Source organism: Toxorhynchites rutilus, chromosome 2 (genome assembly GCF_029784135.1).
Source record: "Toxorhynchites rutilus septentrionalis strain SRP chromosome 2, ASM2978413v1, whole genome shotgun sequence".
NCBI lineage: Eukaryota > Metazoa > Arthropoda > Insecta > Diptera > Culicidae > Toxorhynchites > Toxorhynchites rutilus.
This window is the reverse complement of record NC_073745.1, coordinates 133,450,368-133,469,693: the sequence shown is the minus strand read 5'-3', so window position 1 is coordinate 133,469,693 and position 19,326 is coordinate 133,450,368. Positions and strand designations below refer to the sequence as shown.

General features: G+C 38.6%; 2 protein-coding genes across 3 annotated transcripts in view; one reads left to right on the top strand and one right to left on the bottom strand.

Moving 5' to 3' along the window:
• The first annotated feature begins 1,776 nt into the window (after positions 1 to 1,776).
• LOC129768329 (serine/threonine-protein kinase RIO1) lies at positions 1,777 to 12,081 on the top strand. The gene is made up of 3 exons (XM_055769903.1): positions 1,777 to 1,846; positions 1,927 to 3,423; positions 11,748 to 12,081. The coding sequence occupies exons 2-3, from the start codon at positions 1,935 to 1,937 to the stop codon at positions 11,978 to 11,980; spliced, it is 1,722 nt and encodes a 573-aa protein (XP_055625878.1). The 5' UTR covers positions 1,777 to 1,846; positions 1,927 to 1,934; the 3' UTR covers positions 11,981 to 12,081.
• The window catches only part of LOC129768328 (ATP-binding cassette subfamily G member 4), a 114,018-nt gene continuing 106,678 nt past the window's right edge, over positions 11,987 to 19,326 (bottom strand). For both annotated transcript variants that reach the window (XM_055769902.1, XM_055769899.1), the window contains 2 exons: positions 12,696 to 12,952; positions 11,987 to 12,629 (listed from right to left, as the gene is read on the bottom strand). In XM_055769902.1, coding sequence (XP_055625877.1) covers positions 12,288 to 12,629; positions 12,696 to 12,952 — 599 coding nt within the window. In that variant the 3' untranslated portion in view covers positions 11,987 to 12,287. The remainder of the gene's footprint in view (positions 12,630 to 12,695; positions 12,953 to 19,326) is intronic.

The following is a 19,326-nucleotide window of genomic DNA, read 5'->3' as shown; positions in this document are numbered from 1 at the left end:
ACACGGTAAACGGGCAGGTTTACCTTAAGGAGTGCCTACAGAAGCGCTTACTACCACTATTGAAGCAGCACGAGGGCCCGACCATCTTCTGGCCGGATCTCGCTTCGTGCCACTATTCAAAGGACGTGTTGGAGTGGTACGAAGCCAACGGGGTCACCTTCGTGCCAAAGGAAATGAACCCGCCCAACACGCCGGAGCTTCGCCCAATAGAGAAATATTGGGCGATTATGAAGCAGGCCCTCCGGAAAAACCCAAAAGTTGTCAAATCGGAGACGGACTTCAAGAGAAAATGGATTTCTGTTCAAAAAAAAATACAACCTGACGTTGTACAGAACCTTATGGACGGGGTAAAGAGGAAGGTGCGAGCATACGGGCTTGGGCTCGAAGTATGAATAAAAAGAAAATGCCAAAAGTTGTTTAATAGTTTTTATTTTACTGTCTAAAATTTTCAAAAGGAACGGTCTACTGGGCGAATTTCTACAGCGTTTTTTCTGTGATGCAATTTGCACACCCTTTATTCACGTAAACATTCAACAATCATTCATTCGTCAATTTCATAATAACTATGCCAATAAATATAACCCCTTTGCGGTCGTATTAAATTACGACATGTGTGTCGTACTGGTCCCATTTTTTACATGCGAGATTATGAAAGATGAATAAGATTCAATTAATTTTTTGTAAACTTCTGTTAAATATTTACTAAACAATGTTTTTATTTTCATGTTTCAAAAATATTTGCCATAATTCTTCTTTGTCTGATATCTTTCGCATATATCACAAAAATAATTAGTTTAGCGTCTTTTGCCTTTTATTTATCTGTTTGAACATACAGAACAATGCTCGCTACAACTACACAGTGCCACAATACATGGAGTTTCCCATTAATCATTTCCTCAAGCAGGAATAACAATTTTTGTTTATACTGAGTACCGTTATCTATTATTCATAGAAGCAACGTTTTGGTTAAAAAATAAGTTCACAAGACATTATTATTATTACATTATTTTTGTTTAGAAAAAGTGTGAACTGGTATATTGTTGCATAAATTATAATATTAGTATACTTCTTTGCTGTGGTGGCAGACAAACAGACAAACAACTGTAATGAAAATACAGATTCCGATACAGATTTTCTGAGAAAAAACACAGATAAAAAGATTTTTTGAGACCAAAAACACAGATTTTATTATGGCAACTCTGCACGTGACCTTTGGCGTGAGAGGTATGGATGTTATCACTACGCCAGATCGCCTCCCATGCGATGCAATCGATATCACATTAAGTTGGTTAATCTAATTGATTATGCAGGGGATTCCGTTCGGCCGATACGAGGAAGATCAACAATATTTGAAGCGCAACATATGCCATCCTTCGTTTGCCTAGTAAAAAATGTAAACTACAACACTTATAGCAAATCATTCTTTATATGTTATCAATGAAATAATGTAAAATGATAATTTTCTAACATTCTCAGCGTATGAAGAATACTTGAAACCGGGAATATTGAAGAAAAATTCGGATTTTTCCTTTAAAGTTAACGAATTTCAAACCAAAAAAAAACAAAACATCATCATTTTACTCGCTGCGCCATCTGGTTGCAAATCGTAGATCCGTCAATTGTGAACAATCGATACTAAAATGAATCGAAACTGTAGGAACCAAAAAAACATTGTAACACATTGAAAAAAAATATTCGAAATTATATTCAACCTGTTGAACAAAGCCTTGGTGTCCTCGGTTATCATGGATGAATTTGACAACGCATCGATTCGTAGTGTATTTGTCAGCCAGTGGGAAGAAAACAAAAACAAAACCGCGTGCTACAATAGTGATTGAAGATTTTCGTATGTTCCGATCGAATAGTTCATCATTTGTGACTAGATTTTAAAATTTTTAATTTGTTGATTATTTCGTCTTTGATTAGCTCCAGATATGAGTGCCGGGCAGTTTGAAGATGCGTTGGACGATGTAACCATCTCTTTAAATATTATTGATCTTAAGCGGATAGATACAGCTAATGAAGAAAGTGAAGATGACATACAACCGATTCAATCGGCAGAAATGGCTATTGCTGATGCCATATTCACCACTTCCCGACAATATGAAGAAATCCAGGACCAGGATGATGAAGATGATTACAGTGACAGTAATGATGAACTTTACTGTTTAGATGTAGATAATGTGCGCAAAAATCAGTATGCAAATGTCGTGAAACAGTCGCATACTAATGCCCAGAATTCCAGTCAGAAGATATCAAATTTTCAACCTGCTGATGCGCTGTTTAAAAAGTATACACATAAAATAAATGTAGAGAAATATGAAGGACCAACAGCACTTCCAAATCATGCCAAGAATACATTGATTGAAACCCAACGAAAGGCCGACAGTGATCGGTTACGAAGCAAAGATAAACAAGATCGAGCGACTGCGGAGCAAGTTATGGATCCAAGAACTAGAATGATTCTGTTCAAGCTACTGAACCGTGACATGATTTGTGAGATAAACGGTTGTATTTCCACTGGCAAAGAAGCCAATGTTTACCATGCTACTGCTAAGACCGGAATGGATTATGCCATTAAAATATTCAAAACATCAATTCTGATTTTCAAAGACCGAGATAAGTACGTGACTGGCGAGTTCCGATTCCGCCATGGTTACAGTAAACATAATCCGAGAAAAATGGTGAGAACGTGGGCGGAAAAGGAAATGCGAAATTTGGTTCGAATGAAGAAATGTAACCTTCCCGTACCGGAGCCCATACTGCTCCGTAGCCATGTGCTCGTGATGGAGTTTATTGGGAAAGAAGGCTGGCCTGCCCCTAAGCTCAAAGATGTGGAACTGAGCAGCTCCAAGGCATGCGAATTATATCGTGACTCCGTTGAAATGATGTGGACCATGTACAACAAGTGTAAATTAGTACACGCTGATTTGTCCGAGTTCAATCTGCTCTATCACGAGGGAAAAATCGTTATCATCGACGTGTCTCAATCGGTTGAGCATGAGCATCCTCACGCGTTGGAATTTTTACGGAAAGATTGCACCAACATAACAGATTTCTTCCGCAAAAAAGATGTCTCCGTGATGACGGTCAAAGAACTGTTCGACTTCATTACGGATCCGACCATAAATGAGACTAACATAGAGGATTGCTTGGAAAAAATGTCCGAAAAAATCGCACATCGAAGCTTCGACGAATTCACGGAGCAACAAAAGCTGGAGGAGGCTGTGTTTAAGCAAATCTTCATTCCTAAAACCCTGCACGATGTCAATGAAGTTGAGCGGGATATTTTCGAGAAAAAGAACAAAGACGACTTGGTGTATAAAACAATCACTGGTCTGGACTCTAATTTGCGGGTAGCAGATGAGCCTGAAATTCTGCAGAGTAAGGAACCCAGCGGCAAGGCAGACGCAGATCGGAAAGGTACGGCAATTTGGTTTCGATTTAGTGTTTTCAGGAACCTATTTTTATCGAGACTTTTTGCTTAGTTTTTGGTTTGGGATTCACAATTTTGTTCTTCGTACAAAGTAATAGTCACTATCCAGATAGATGTGTGTGTCAAGCAATGTAATTAGGAATGATTCGTGATAATAGCGAGGTAAAATGAGCACCATTATGAACATCTTGAAAACCCCTTTCGAATCACTTTGGCTCTAGAAGGCTTCCTGTATCTTTGGAGCGTTTTCGATCACGCTTCCGCGTTCGGAAAAATATGAATTTTCTTAACGTAGGACTACATCTATCATTTCTATACTGGGACGCAGTGGCGTCGACTGGGGGTGCGGACCGCCCCGGGTATCCGCATTTAAGGGTGCAGAAACAACCCTACATTAACTGCACCGGGTGCGAAAGCCCTCGCAATGGTGTAGGTTCAAAGTTTCGAAAACGGAAGCGTTGCATTGTAGAAACAATATTTTGAGCCTTAATACCACTTTGCCGGCTCAACGAAGTGGTATGGTAATCATTTTATTCGAAAGAAATGTCTACAAGTGATATTTGTTACTTATTGACCTGATAAACTTGTGTCGATAGCATAAGAATAGCTATGAAAACAGTCTATTGAAATCATACAAGCTGTATATGAGCCGATGCCCGCTAGGAAATTGTGATTGTTGTGATTCTGAAGCGAGTATAGAATGAGTATAGAATGGAATCGGCTCTGGATTCGATAGCAGAGAATGTTACATGAAAATGGTGTTTTCGAATAATTTTGTTTGACGTAGGGCTACGTCTTTGATTTTTATATAGGGGGTCACCAGGGTGCCAATGAATGTATGAGAAAAAATCGACCCTAAAATTTCAAAAAGTTATCCTATACAAAATGTCCACCACCTCGAAAAACACCTTATGCCGAATTTCAGCTCAATCGGACTTAAGGGAGAGTGGCGCAAAGCGGTTTGAGTTTTTTGAAAATCGAAAAATCACCCAAGGGGGGAGTACAGGAAATAGGGGTTTTAAAAAAATGACAATTGATGTAAAATGTCTTAAAATTGCATGATACGTCGAGATCTAGTGTCATCCAGATTTTTTTTTGTGAAAAATCGGCACTTTGGGACTTAGTTTGTTTTCGGAGTACGAAACGAAAAGTATGGTTTTGGGTGCCAATAAAAATAATTATCTCGATTTTTCATTCGGAACTTGCTACGACATGTTGATTTGTACGTAATACCGAATGCAAAATATTAGCTCATTCGGACTTCATTTAATGGTGTCACAAACGTTAAAATTAATTTTTTTTTTAAACCGAAAAATCACCAGAAATCAGGGTTTTTAAGAAAAAAATTGATTTCACATGTCTTAAAATTGCATGACACATCGAGATTTACAGTTATCTCAAATTAATTTTTGTAAAAAATCGATTTTTCAGGCGAAAAAACGACCAAGTAGGGGAGAGGGAGGCAAGTTGGCGACGTTAAGCTTTGACGAGCCCTGGATCTTGGAATTATTTTTTTAATGTTGATGCTGACTCATATAGCCTGAAGTGTTTTCTATCATATCATCTATTGGATGGGCAAAAAAAAAAAAAACTAAAAAACTTGCTTGCGCAAAAAGCGTCGAATTCGCCATCTTGCCTCCACGTGGAGACAAGATGGCGAATGCCTGGAGGCAAGTGGGCGAATATGGTTTGGTCACCTAAAAATCAACAAAATGTAATAACAATTATTTATTTATCTTTGGTTAACAGTGGAAATGCCATTTTCATCAACACTGTAAATGTCACACACAGGAAAACGATACTGAGCTCGTATATCTCCCAATGTTCGAAAAAATAAGTGACAATTTTCTTTATTGAACGCCATTAATCGAGCAGCTGAGGTATTTTCTGGCTCTCAAAGATAGCTTATGAGCCTTCATAAACATTTCAACCCATGTCCGTCCAGCGCATGTTCCTTTGAAAGGGTGCTCTATGCCATTTCTAACCGCAAACGAATAGGCAATTCTTCGAAGCTGGACCTGAATGTGGCTTTAAAGCGGCCTTTATTGGACGACGTATCCTGAAATTGATACAGATTTAATATTTCTTGCTTAGAGAACATGGAAAAGCAAATGCTGAATTGAAAATCTAACCTCCATGTCTGGATATTTTCGTCGATAGCGTCCAAAGTTGGTTCTGGCACACCGAACTGTTTTGAAGCACACATAACAGACACCCATTCTTCTATAGCTTTCATAACATTCTCCACACTGGTGTCCGACCAATATTGGTCTCTTTTTCGCTTATAAGTTCTAACCATCTGCAATAAAAAACCAAAAATTAACATAATGTTGCAGTTCGCCAACTTGCCCCCAAGCGACTTTTTCAATAAAAAAAATTTAGCTGAAAAAAATTCATGATTGAAACTCGCCGGAAACAAACAGATTATGTACAATAGAGTACCTTTATCAAGAATAAAATTATTTTGAAATTTTAACTTTTCTCGAAAAAAATTACAAAATCACGATTTTTCTCATTTTTATCTTTCACTTTTTTGTGATAACGTTTTCGTCAGAGTTACTGAGTACAAAGTTTGGCCTTGTTATGATGCATCTTCAGTAAAAAGTAGGTGGCGCTACCTTCATTACAACGGGTCAAAATACCGATTCGTCATCTTGCTTCCCTCTCCCCTACCAAAAAAAACATTTTTTTTTACCAACAAAGTATTTCGAGATAACTGTAAGTCTCGACGATTATTGCAATTTTAAGACATTTGACATAATTTTTTTTTTTCGAAAACCCCGATTTCCTTTTCATTTGCACCCAAGGGGGGTAATTTTTCGATTTTCAAAACTCAAACTTTGACCGCTTTGCGCCATTTATTGTCTTTATTGTCTTGAATAAATAATAATAATCATTTGACATCAAGGTCTTTATGAAACTTACTACATAAATTAAAATGGACACGCGGAAAATAAACGTTGACGAAATGTACAAGTAGACACATTAAAATCAAACAAATTGTATGCTACATGAAGACGTCTACAAACAAAATTAATTGGATCGTGTGAGCCATATCGGGTATTCCTGCGTGTAGCTTGGATAATTTGCCTAGATCGCAGAACTCGTTCAGGTGCATATATGCGCATGCGACCCAGTAGCTCAGTACTGTCAATTTCAGCCCGTAGGATCTTCGCTCCGAATACAGCTTGATTGATAGCACGCCGAATTTGAAGGGGTTCAATATGCAACAGCGCGCATCGATCCTCGTAAGGTGGGAGATTCATCGGGTCACGCCAAGGCATGTTATCACAAATCTCACAAATCTCCTTTGCACGGGCTCAATTCTCGCAATCCACACTGCTTCAAATGGACACCAAACGACAGATGCATACTCCAGAATTGGCCTGACTAGCGAACAGTAGAGAGCACGCAAACACAAGGGATCAACAAAACCTTCGGCGACTTTTAAGGTAAACCCTAATTGACGATTGGCTTTATCAATTATAGCTGTGTATTGCAGTTTGAAAGAGAGTCGATAATCCAATAACACTCCAAGATCCTTAACTTTCTCGATGCGTTCAAGTAGTTCTCCACGAATGGTGTAGTTGTATATGATAGGCCTTTTACATCTCCGGAAGGTTATAATCGAACATTTAGCGACACTCACTTCGAGAAAGTTTATAGTGCACCAATACACAAAACGATCCAAGAGCTCCTGCAGCTCTCTGCAGTCAGCTTCATTTTGAACAATTAGAAAAATTTTAAGATCGTCAGCATAAATCAGTAGCCCACCGTTTCGCAGAGGAGTTACCACATCATTGAAGTACAGTGTGAACAGCAATGGACCTAGATTACTGCCTTGTGGTACACCAGAACGTGGCGAGAAAAGCGCCGATTCACAGGATCCAGTTTTGACGCAAAGTTGCCTGTTGCGCAGATACGAATGAAGCCAGTTGCACATTCTCTCCGAAACTCCGAGTCGAAATAGTTTAGCCAGTAGGATTTCGTGATTTACGGTGTCGAAAGCAGCTTTGATATCCGTGTACACTGCATCCACCTGTAATCCGTCGTTCATCGCACCGATGCAAGTCGAAGTGAATTCGCAAAGATTACTCTCTACTGATCGCTTTGGATAAAATCCGTGCTGGAAAGCACTAATGTAGCTTCTGCATGAACTAAACAAGACAGCATTCACAATAGATTCTAGACATTTTGATCCCGCCGACAACGATGTTATGCCACGGTAGTTCGAAATGTCGGTTTTGTCGCCCTTCTTGAACATAGGAATCATATATGACGATTTCCAGACAGTCGGAAGTTTTTGTTGTTGGAGAGAGCGATTGAAAATAATTTGAAGAGGTCGTAGTACCAAGGTCTTGCATCTCTTAAAAACGCAAGAGGGAATCTTATCCGGCCCGGGATTGTAGGAGAACTTGATTTTATTTATCGCAGACTCTACCATCTCTTCGGTAATTTCGAAAACGTCGAAATCAATAACGTCTCTAAGGGTTCCATTGATCGCTGTTGTCTTTTCGTCCTCAGTAGGAATACTATCCACGAAAACACTTTTAAAATGTTGCGCGAATAGGTCGCACTTCGCTTGTGGAGTTTTGACCGACGAATCTCCAAGATGCATAACGGTTGGCAGCCCGAACTCTTTGCGTTTAGAATTTACAAAACTCCAGAACCGTTTTGGATTTCGGCGAAGATCGTCCTGTCTTCTCTTAACGTAACGTTTGTATAGAAAGCGATTGTATCCACGATATATTCGACTGGCCTCATTGAATTGACGTTTAAGGATGGGACATCTTTGGCGGCAGAAGAGTTTCCAAAATTTGACGCGCCTTTTGCGTAGTGTTCGAAGACGATCATTAGACCATGCGGGATTTCTTGGTGGTCTGCTACGTGGCACAGTCTGTGTTATGCAACTCATAAGAATATGGTTGAAGCTGTTGGTGGCGACATCAAGGGATTGGAAAACTTCCGACCAATCTACTTGTGATAGTAATTGGTTCAGAGCGTCGTAATCAGCTCGGCGGAAGTCGAGTCTTTTGAAGTCATAAGCTTCTTCATACTGGACAGGCGGTTTGCATTCCACAGAATAAATTAAGGCAGGATGATAGCGATCAATCGGAACTATCGGTTCCCGGGTAACGGATACGGAACCGTTGCTCACGAGCGTGCCATTCGAGAAGATGAGGTCAAGTATACGATTCGAGCAATTGCGAATCAAGTTGCGTTGTCGCAGTGCATGAAATGATATATTGTCGAGGAGAACTTGGCTGGCCATATTGATACATGACTGCGACGGATCCACAGAAGCATATTCTCCGTTGTTCGTTTCTAACCAAACCAAGCGTGGTTGATTGAAATCGCCAAGCAGAACCACAGTGATTACACCCGTCTGGGTTCTAAATACCTCAGATACTTTTATTATTTCGTTTATTTTTACAGGCCTTTTTTAATTATTTTGTTTATATTTACAGGCTCAGTTACATAAGTTTAAAGTAGTCGAATTCTTAAATAAACATATTAACTAAAAACCAAATCAATTTTTTCCTTTTTTTTCCAACACAAAAATTCATAACTTTTGAACTACTAGACCGATTCAGATGATCGACACATAAAATTAAAGCCAATTAGATAGTCTTTTTTGAAAGATATTAGAAAATTAGTGGGAAATATTCAAATATTCGAAATATTCATACTCAGAATATTTGAAATTATTCAAAAAATGCCAGCAAAACATTGGGTTATTTCCCTCGTGTCTGAAAGGGAATTTTCTAAATCCTATATTGCGACAAAATATATCTAGCAAAATTCGGACACATGTTTTCCGGGTTTTTGAACGGCCATAATTTGTACTTCTCTTAAGTCATCCGGAACAATATTATGCTCCAGAAAGAGATTGAAAAAAGCCAACAAGCGATGTTTTACTGTATCAGGTAGGTTTTTTTAGCAAGTTGAATTTGAATTTATTCTATACTTTTTTATATGAAATAAGAATGAGAGAAAATTTTTAATTTCAATCCTACTAGAAGAGGGATTGTAAACGCGGTATTCAATTGTGAAATGCTGATCGAAAACAGTCAGTGGTTTAACCTTTGAAATTTCAGTCATGGAGGTATATCTGTCCAGATCTTTCGTGATCTGCAAGACTTTTAAAGATTTTTCATTTGGCTAAAGGAAAAAACCCACGGGCCAGTTCTGGGCGTTTTTCCTGGATAGACCTTGACACATGGGAAAGAAACATCGGGAAAAAGACACGGTCGAGAGTTGAGTGGAAGGATTTGGATTTTGGGTTGGTGGATTCGAAGAATAAAATGGGGGGCTCGAGGATTGGGTGTACAAATTTTAGGATTGATAGGAGAGGCTTGCAAGTTTAGTGTTTTCCAGGCTTTTTAAAATGAAATGATTCATGATAGGAAGAAATGCTATGAGCGAATAGTATTGCCAGATTGTTTCCATTTTTTCTACACTTAAAAATAGTGCGAAATATCGGAAAATAGATAATAAAGCTTCGATCATTTAGAAATGGAGCAATTAATTCTGATGAAACTAGCGCTCCCGGTCAGATAAAAAGTACAAGAAAACTCTCGAGAATTCCCGCATGATATGGAATCAGCTATATTGTAGCGGCGGCCAAATTGGATTTTTCAAGATAAGCAGTTCAAAATGATAACAGAGATAAAGGAGTTTTATAAATTCGTTCAGTTCCTATTTGTCAAGTTTTTATTAATTTGGGACAACCCTACAGACATACAAACATACACACAAACAGTTCAAACTAAATAAAACCGTTTAATGAAGTAATTTGCTATTTTGTGATTGCGGCCATCTTGGATTTTGGTTTTTCATTATCTGCTGTGATCTACTATTCAAGCCCTTTCATTTGATACCCATATTAATCGGGATTTGAGAAAATATGTAGCCCGCCATTTGGTAGTTGAAGCCATCTTGGATTTGCATTCTTCATAAATTACTGTGTTCTACTAGTCAAGCCCTCTCATTTGATACCCATGTTGATGTGGTTTTGGAAAACCCATATCGATGAAGTTTTGAGAAAATATGTGATCCGCCATTTTGTAGCGGCCGCCATCTTGAATTTTCAAGATAATGAAATAGTTTTATTATGTTTACAGAGATAAAGTTTTATAATGACTACAGAGATAAAGGTGTGTTCCAAATTTCAGATCAATCGGTCTCTGTTGAGTCAAATTTCTATTAATGTGGGTCAGCGCTACAGACAAACACGTTACAAACATACAAACAGATTAAGGGCAAGCTAAATAAAACCATTTAATAAAGAAAAACACTTGGATCCGTAATTTATTTTATTAATAAGAGAGAGGATAAAATTTTCCTGTCGAAAGACATAGCTGCAGGCAAATATATGCCATTCCATGCCAAACCGATATAGTGGTTCTCAGATTTTCGTGAAAGTTGGTAGTTTTGTTTTTCATCGCAAAAAAATTGACTTGTATTTTTTTATTTTTTCATTAGGGTGGCCATTTTTATTTTAGGGATGTCCGAAAAATCAACTTTTTCCTCCTTTTTCCAAAAAATCCTTTTTTTTAAATTCATAACTAGTTCAACAACCGATTCAGATGATCGATATATCAAATTAAAGCCAGTCACCTGGTCTTTTTTCAAAAAATACTATACTTGCAGGAAACCCGAATATTGCACTCGTTATTAATGATCGTATTCGTTTTTTTATTTTTTTCATAGTCTGGGGACCAAAGGCGCTATATTTATTTTATATTTTTTTCTGGAAAGCTGAGGATTTTTCACATAACATGTGTTGAACCCTGAGAGGCTTTTTTTCGTTTCTGAGTTAGGATTTTTCAAAATTAACCAATGGTTCGAAAAATCAAAAACTCTTTTTTCCAACACTAAAATTCATAACTTTTGATCTACTGGACCGATTTAAATGATCGACATATAAAATTAAAACCAATGTTTTGCTGGCAGTTTTTTGAATAATTTCAAATATTCTGATTATTATTCATCGTTTCCCACTAATTTTCAGTTTTCGACATTCACCTGTCATAAGTTTTTCTAATTTTTTCTAACTTCCAACACCGGATGAGCAGAATTTTCCAAACAACTGCTGTCGAGACATTCCAGAAAAGATCAGTAGGAGCGCTACCGTAAGATGAGCAGCACGTCCCTAATTGAACAAAGTTGTACGATAACCCATAAAAAAGTGGTGCCTAATGTCAATTTGACTCCAGAATTTGTTTTATTAAGTTGTTCTTGTGTAGATACTTGATTCAGATCTATGACATAAACATGAACTGTATTCATCATCAAATCAATATTTCAGATAACTATCCCGACGGAGGATCATTGTCAGAGGAAACTGACAGTGACAGTTCTGACGACGAAAAGGACGACGGAAAAAGCGGAAATATGTCGGTCCCACGCAGCAAGAACGAAACCGCTGAAGAGCGGAAGGCTCGCAAAAAGATGGTAAAGGATGAGAAGGCTGAGAAACGTAAATCAAAGGTGAAAAAACACGTTAAAAAACGAAAAGAGAAATTGGGGAGTAAAAAATGATGTGAGTTGTTTTTAAAAAGATTTTTATTGTCAAATAAAATGCTCTTTTGTTCTCTGTATAAGTACATAGCAATTGATCAACACATATATGTTACTTCTGACATTTGGCTGGCTCCAGTGCTTTGGAAAGAAATCACCCCTGAAGTAAAATTACTACCAACTATTACTCTCCCGTGGAATGTTGAACTAGTGCTATTCCTAAAACTATGCTTCTTCCAACATTACCAGAGTAAAAGAGTATGAGAAAAAAATCCCTAGATAATAAAACGAAAAATAGATCACATTGCGTTACGATATGTCCCGATTATCACTGGTAAAATCGTCTCCTTAAGCTTAGATAGCACAGCAATCGATAGAAGAGGGTCATCGCGAATAAGATACTCAACTCGAGCATAAGTGACGTATCATGCACTCGGATGTAGTTGAGTAACACTTTAGGATCATCGAAGTGGCAATATATCTCATTGCAATCCAACCGTTGTCGATTGTAGCCGAAAACCACGAGCACGACGGCCACAACGCCACTGCGTATGAACGAAATGCGCATCAGCCAATGCATGACTGTTGGAACCTGGGCAGCAAAGTCGAAACCGTAGATCGCCAGCCCAAGGAAGGGTGCTATCGTTAGCGGTCCAATTGCAGAACCATTCTGAAAAGGGAGAAATATGCATTGTCATTTTTCGGAAATATAATCTGCGATGCGGATGTATCTTACCATCACATTGAAGGTGGCCCCTATCAACAGACCGAAACCTTCAGCACATAAAGATACAATCATGCCAACGATCATGAAAAGCGTGTATCGGTGCAGCTCAGCTGGTAGCCCAGCCAGCCAATACACCAGCACGGTAAATAATGTGTTAAGAATGAACTGAATCGGCAGTCGGGATAGCGTCAATGCCAAGTAGTAGGGAAAAAGCCCATACCATCGATTAAAACATTCTTTCTTTACCAGTTTGACCTCACGAGGATCTGGAAGTGGAGATATAATTGATTATTCAATATGACGAATTTCATGCTCGACTCGACTATCCATTGCACAATGGTCCAGGAGATGCATTCAAATGGAAATAGCATTTAGAGCACAACAGTTATTCTCTAAATGAAAACTGTCTTAGATAAAGTTGTTACTCATAATAGAGCGCTCATTTTTATGTTGTCAAAAATAGGGTGACCAAAATTGTCGATGAAATAAAAAATCTAACTTTCTTATCTTTATAGATAGAAGTAGTTCGACAATGTTGTAGTTCCAATTATTTGAGACATCTTTGTAGAACAAAGTTTTTCTCTATCTCTTGATATAAACGATACAGAGCGTTTTTTCTAAGTCACGCTAGGGTTACCATGAAAAAAACTGTTTTTTGCTTTAATTTTTATATTTCAAATTTTACATGCAAACTGCTCACTTACAAGAGCTCACTAATACAAACATTTTTCGGTGCAGAACTTGCCAATATCTCAACTTTACTCAAAGTTATAGATATTTCTTCCCAAAAAACATGCTCTTTTCATTTGTTTGTCATGCTTTCTGGCGCAAACGTAAACAAAGATTTTTGGCGGCATTTGAATAAGAATATTTCACCCTACATGATGTGTGATTTTCAAAACTATGTTATTTTTTGTGTTTGAGTAAATCAAAATTGAAATCATGAGTTTTTGGGTAAAAAACCATCAATAACTTTGAGCAGGATTAAGGTATAGACGAGTTCTGCATCGCAAAATGTTGGTATTGATAAGCTCTAAAAGTCGTACGAAGACAGTTTTGATGTAGAATTTGAAATATAAAAGTTAAAGCAGAAAAAACACGTTTTTTCATGGTCACCCTAATACAACTTAGAAAAAAGCGTTAAATCGATTATTTTAAAAGGTAGAAATAAGCTTTGTTGTACAAAGTTGTTTAAAATAACTGGGGCTACAACATGTTGAACTATGCTTATCTCTATCTATAAATATAAGAAAGTTAGATTTTTCATTTCATCGACAATTTTGGTCACCATATTTTTGATAACATAAAAATGAGCACTCTATCATATGTAACAACTTTGTCTAAGACAGTTTTTGTCTAATAAATAAATATCTCCCACAAAGTTGTTTTTAGCGCCTTCTATCTGAGTTGCATTAGGGTAACTATGAAAAAACGGTTTTTTTTACTCTAACTTTTATATTTAAAATTCTACACCAAAATGGTTTTCGTACGCCTTTAGAGCCTATCAATACCAACATTTTGCGATGCAGTATATGTCAATATCTTAATCCTGCTCAAAGTTATTTATGGGTTTTCATCCAAAAACTCATGATTTCAATTTCAATTTACTCAAACACTAAAAATAACATAGTTTTGAAAATCACATATTATATAGATTGAAATCTGTTCTTTCGAATTCCGTCAACAAACATTTTTTATGTTTGCCCCAGAAAGAATGACGAACGAATGAAAAGAGCATGTTTTTTGGGAAGCAATATCAAAAACTTTGAGTAAAGTTGAGATATTGACAAGTTCTGCATCGAAAAATGTTTGTATTAGTAAGCTCTAAAAGTCTTTCGAAGACAGTTTGCATGTAAAATTTGAAACATAAAAGAAGTTAGAGCAAAAAACAGTTTTTTTATGGTAACCCTTACGTGACTTAGAAAAAAAGGCGCTATATCGGTTGTTTCAAGAAATAGATAAAAAAATTGTTCTACAAAGATGTCTCAAATAATTGGAGCTACAACATTGTTGAACTATTTTTACCTCTATCTATAAAGATAAGAAAGTTAGATTTTTTATTTCATCGATAATTTTGGTCACCCTATTTTTGACAACATAAAAACGAGCGCTATATCCTGAGTAACAACTTTGTTTAAGACAGTTTTTGTCTAGAGAATAAATGTCGAGCTCCAAATGCTAATTTCCACTTAAACGCATCTCCTGGACCATTGTGCATTGGCAGCAACATATCAGATTGCAGTGAAACGTTGTGAGTGTGAAGACATTGGTTATTTAAAAAACTTTGCACACTTGAAATTAAAAAAAAAATACAATACTTAAAAGAAGACTAAGGTTTTTTTCTGTTATTTTTTTTTACGAAAAATTATAATTAAAAAATTATTATATGTACCTACAAGATTCTGGTCAAAGGATAAAATGTAGGAAATTTTAGTTGGTTTAAATTTTTATAAAAAATAGAAAAAAATGTTTTTAAAGAAATTACACTGAAATAAAAAAATGAAACGATTTGAACGAAAGTATGTTGGATGTTTATGCTGCTGGAAACGACAGTGCGCATTGTCAACATAAAACATATTGGCGGATAAGGTGGAACAATCGGAAACAACCGTTAGTTTGAAAGTCTGTATTTAGCGGTTGTCGATTTCAAAGTGAAAAAAAATAACTTGATAAGCAATTGTTCTATCGGGTCAAAGTTGCTTGCTGCGTTGTTACTCACAACACTCCTTCTCATCGCTGCTGCTGTAGACCACACTGTTGTCGAAGTTTCTCCAGAGGTACGCGTTCAAGCGGTTTCGTCAGAAGGTTAGCTCTCATCGTTTCCGTGGGACAGTATCTTTCATCTGCAAGTTCTTGGGGTAATGTAATTTAGTGGACTTAACTTAACTTTTCGGATCCAACATCTTCAAACTGGGTTCAAGATGTTGGAAGTCCTTTGGTTGTCCTCGAACAACATCACTCTTGTTTATTTTCTCTTAAGACCTCTAATAATCTGTGCAACCAGATCGCTTCTCGTGATGCGTCGAAAAGTGCTACGAACTTCGCCTCTGCTGTAGACAGTGAGTTGCACGTTTGTTTGCGGTACGCCCAAGATATAATGTCTCCAAGATTGGCACGATTGACTCTTTTGCGTCTTGCAGAACGAACAACGTTTCAACATACTTCCTTCGGCTGATGAGAATGTCTCTAATCCGATCTCGGTCGACATCGATTGCCAGGTAAAACCCGACGTCGCCTAGGCTGCTGATTCGGTAATTCCAGGTAAGTGATTGCTCCAATGCGTCGATGATGCGTTCATTAGCCACATCATACCCAGAGATGCAAAATTTCGATCGAACGTGTTGAAATCGAAAAGCAAATTTAATCAGTGCAATATATCTCCACCGACATTCTTCACTTCTTTCTATCAAGGTGCCTATAATGATATAACTGCAGGTTCACCGTCACGTTTGTTTTGATATAGTATTCGTTCCATCAACAGAAACATCAGTTCATTCCCGATGTCACTGAATGTTGCAGCCACGAATATCACCTTTTATTGCATCCTGGTGAAATATTCGTTGGTCATAAAACCATAAACCTAATATTCGAATGTGCCGTTGCCCATCGAAGTGTGTGAAGTAATCGACAAAAAATGGGACCGGGCTGGAAACAAAAGTCTGGTTGGAAATGTGAATAGAGTAACGTCGGACCGAGTAGTGTTCGGTCCCAACAACGCGTTTGTGAATTAATCGAAAGATTCGAACAATTTCCCTCCCGCGCGTTACAATCGACAATTTCCGTTCACATATTTAGTTTTACCATTTTTCCTTTATTACAATTTGCTTCCAACACCTCGTACAGTCGCTGGTTCCAAAAACGAGCCACATGCTTAAGCCCGTACAAACTTTGCTTCAAACGGCATACCTTACCTTCCATACAGCTAACAACAATCCCGGGCGGTTGCTTGATGAAGATCTCCTCAAGGCTGCCATTCAGAAACGACGTTTTTACGTCGAACTACTTGACACTTATCTTTTTCTTCGCTGCAACGGATATCATGATGCGGAACGTGATATGACGAACAACTAGCGCAAAGACTTTATCGTAGTCCGTTCCACAATGTTGGCTAAATCCCTGAACAGCCAACCTAGCCTTGTATGGAATACATTACCTTTTTCATCCCGCTTCCGTTTGAACACTTGCATGGCGTGTCTCCCAGCCGGTAGGTCGATCCAATCCCAAGTTTCGTTCGCTAGAATTAAGCATCATTGCGTGACGCCACTTGGTACTGTCCGGACAAGACAGCGATTGCTTTAATGATTTTGGCTCCTACTGGACCGACGTTTCTGCTGTGCATGCATACCACTTAGGAGTTACACCAAGGTTGGATCATGTTGACCTACGGGGCAAATCGATATCCACATGCTGCGTGCTGCCAACCACAGCATCGCACGGTGGCTCAGTTTCAACTGCTTCTTCATCTGAATACTGATAGATGGAACAATTTTCTATCTGCACTGGTTCTGGACCACCAGACGGTATGCCTTCGATATACCATTACAACCGACGAACCCCAGTCTAGCTATCCAGCTTACCTCGCTTAGCAGCCGGCACCTCTCCCTAGAAGCGTTTATTCAGATTTCCATCGATGAGCATGCACCTGGCCATTTCGGCGAGATATCGGTTCTTCCTTTCGGCAACCCTGTTCTGCTGTCGAGTATGCTTCAGAAACGCCTTGAATTTCTTACCGATGCACTCACCAGTCCTATTCGACCGCAGAGTTTTTGGTTTCGTTCCAAACTGCGTGATGACAAAAACTCCGCCTGCGAATGACGGATCACTATAGTAGCTTGTTCGAAAAAGAACCTGAAACTATAGAGAACCAGATTACATGGTCCAAACCCCCAGAGATGATGGTTGTAATAGCTGTTATCTATGGTTATTATGCAAAGAAAGAAATAGATAAACTCCTAATCACATCACTCATCACAGTGAATCCTGATTCATACCTCTTCCCACTAACAACTATCCTTTCCTTGATAATCGCTTGGGAACCACGATATACATTCTGGCCTCCGAGCGGCGTGTATCATACTAACATTCCTTCCCTTCCCCTGGTGACTGTAAGAACGTGGCCGGCGTCGTTATTGACTATTTAAAACTCGATTCATCGAAACATGCACAATGAGAATGATTTGCTACTACCAAGCATTTCGGGGATGGTACCCTATGCATCTTTCCTTCAGTGCACACTCCACATTGACCAGTACAACTGTAACTCTTCACTTTCATGCTATAAGCCATTGAGTAAACCGCTCCACAGTCCCCATGGAGGAACCGCTAATGGCAGGCATGGACACAGTCAACACTCGCCACTGCTGTGAATACACTCTCGATGGTTTCACGAAGCACGGACAAATTTCCAATGGACTCCGCCGTTGCGCACAGTTTTGCCAGCTCTCATGATTCTCGCACCGCTTGCATCGAATGTGATGGTAAATCCTCTTTGCACCAGCCGCTTTACAGACATAAAACTTGACATCATTTCTGGTATGAACAGAACACATTCACCTTGCACTGCTCGTTCTTAACCGAAACCATCAATAACGTTTATCCGTCCAGTATCCTGGACATTCGAACGTTCCTTTAGCCCACTGGCAATCCATACGTTCTCTGTAACGGATTCATCCAGATTCTCGAGGAATTTTGGGTGGTTTGCAATGTGACAGATTGCTTCGGAATCCAAAATCCATTGGGTTCCGGCTTGCTTGGCATATCCAGTGAGAAACGCGTAGAGATCTTCGTCGTCATGCTCCGTCACGTGGTTTGCTTTATGCTGCTTGATTAATGCTTTCAGTTGCATGGTTAACGGACCGCTTCCTTTTGCAGATTTCCACGTTCGGAATTTTTCACAATTTGCTTTCTGGTGGCCCAACTTTTCGCAGAAAAAACACCGATCTTCTTAAGTCTTCGGTCTGCATACAGCACGACTTTGGAATCTCCCTCTTCACTTTTGCGCTGCTTCTTCTGTCACTCGTCAATTAGCTTACTCTTCACCATCTCCAGGGTTAAATCTTCCTCCGGTCGTGCTTCAAGATCGGTGATCAACATCTCGTACTCCTCTGGCAGACCGCTGAATAAAATGGTCATCAACAACTGTTGGAGGGGTCTTCGTAGCCTAATTGGTTGCGTGTCCGCTACTAAGCGAACGATCATGAGCTCATAACTCAACTGACCATCTTTGTGTGTTATCATCACGAACAAGTGTTGCAACAATCATCATGTGACGATAATTCCAGTCCCTTACCGTTCACATTATGGTCTGCTGCATCAGTAATTAGTACTATTAATAACAAAACAATGGAAGCCTCATATCAACAGTCTCGCTGTGCATGGTCCTACTGTGAACATTCGAACAATAGGAATATTCTTACGCCGAAAAAAAGCAACATGTGTATCGATAAGATAGGAATACTCTTACGCCTAAAATGGCTACTGTGTAATTCACAACAAGAAATATACCATGCTTTAAAGAAATTAGATGGAACGAAAGGACCAGGACCTGACGGAATAGCACCTGTATTTCTGAAGTACCTGGCTGAGGAACTCACCCTTCCCTTATATTGCATTTTCAATATGTCACTACAAACTGGAATAT

Excerpts from the sequence above, each read along its gene's own strand:
- LOC129768329 (XM_055769903.1), top strand. The coding sequence starts at position 1,935 with ATGAGTGCCGGGCAGTTTGAAGATGCGTTGGACGATGTAACCATCTCT. Across the intron at positions 3,424-11,747 it reads GGCAGACGCAGATCGGAAAG|ATAACTATCCCGACGGAGGA; the intron begins GTACGGCAATTT and ends TCAATATTTCAG.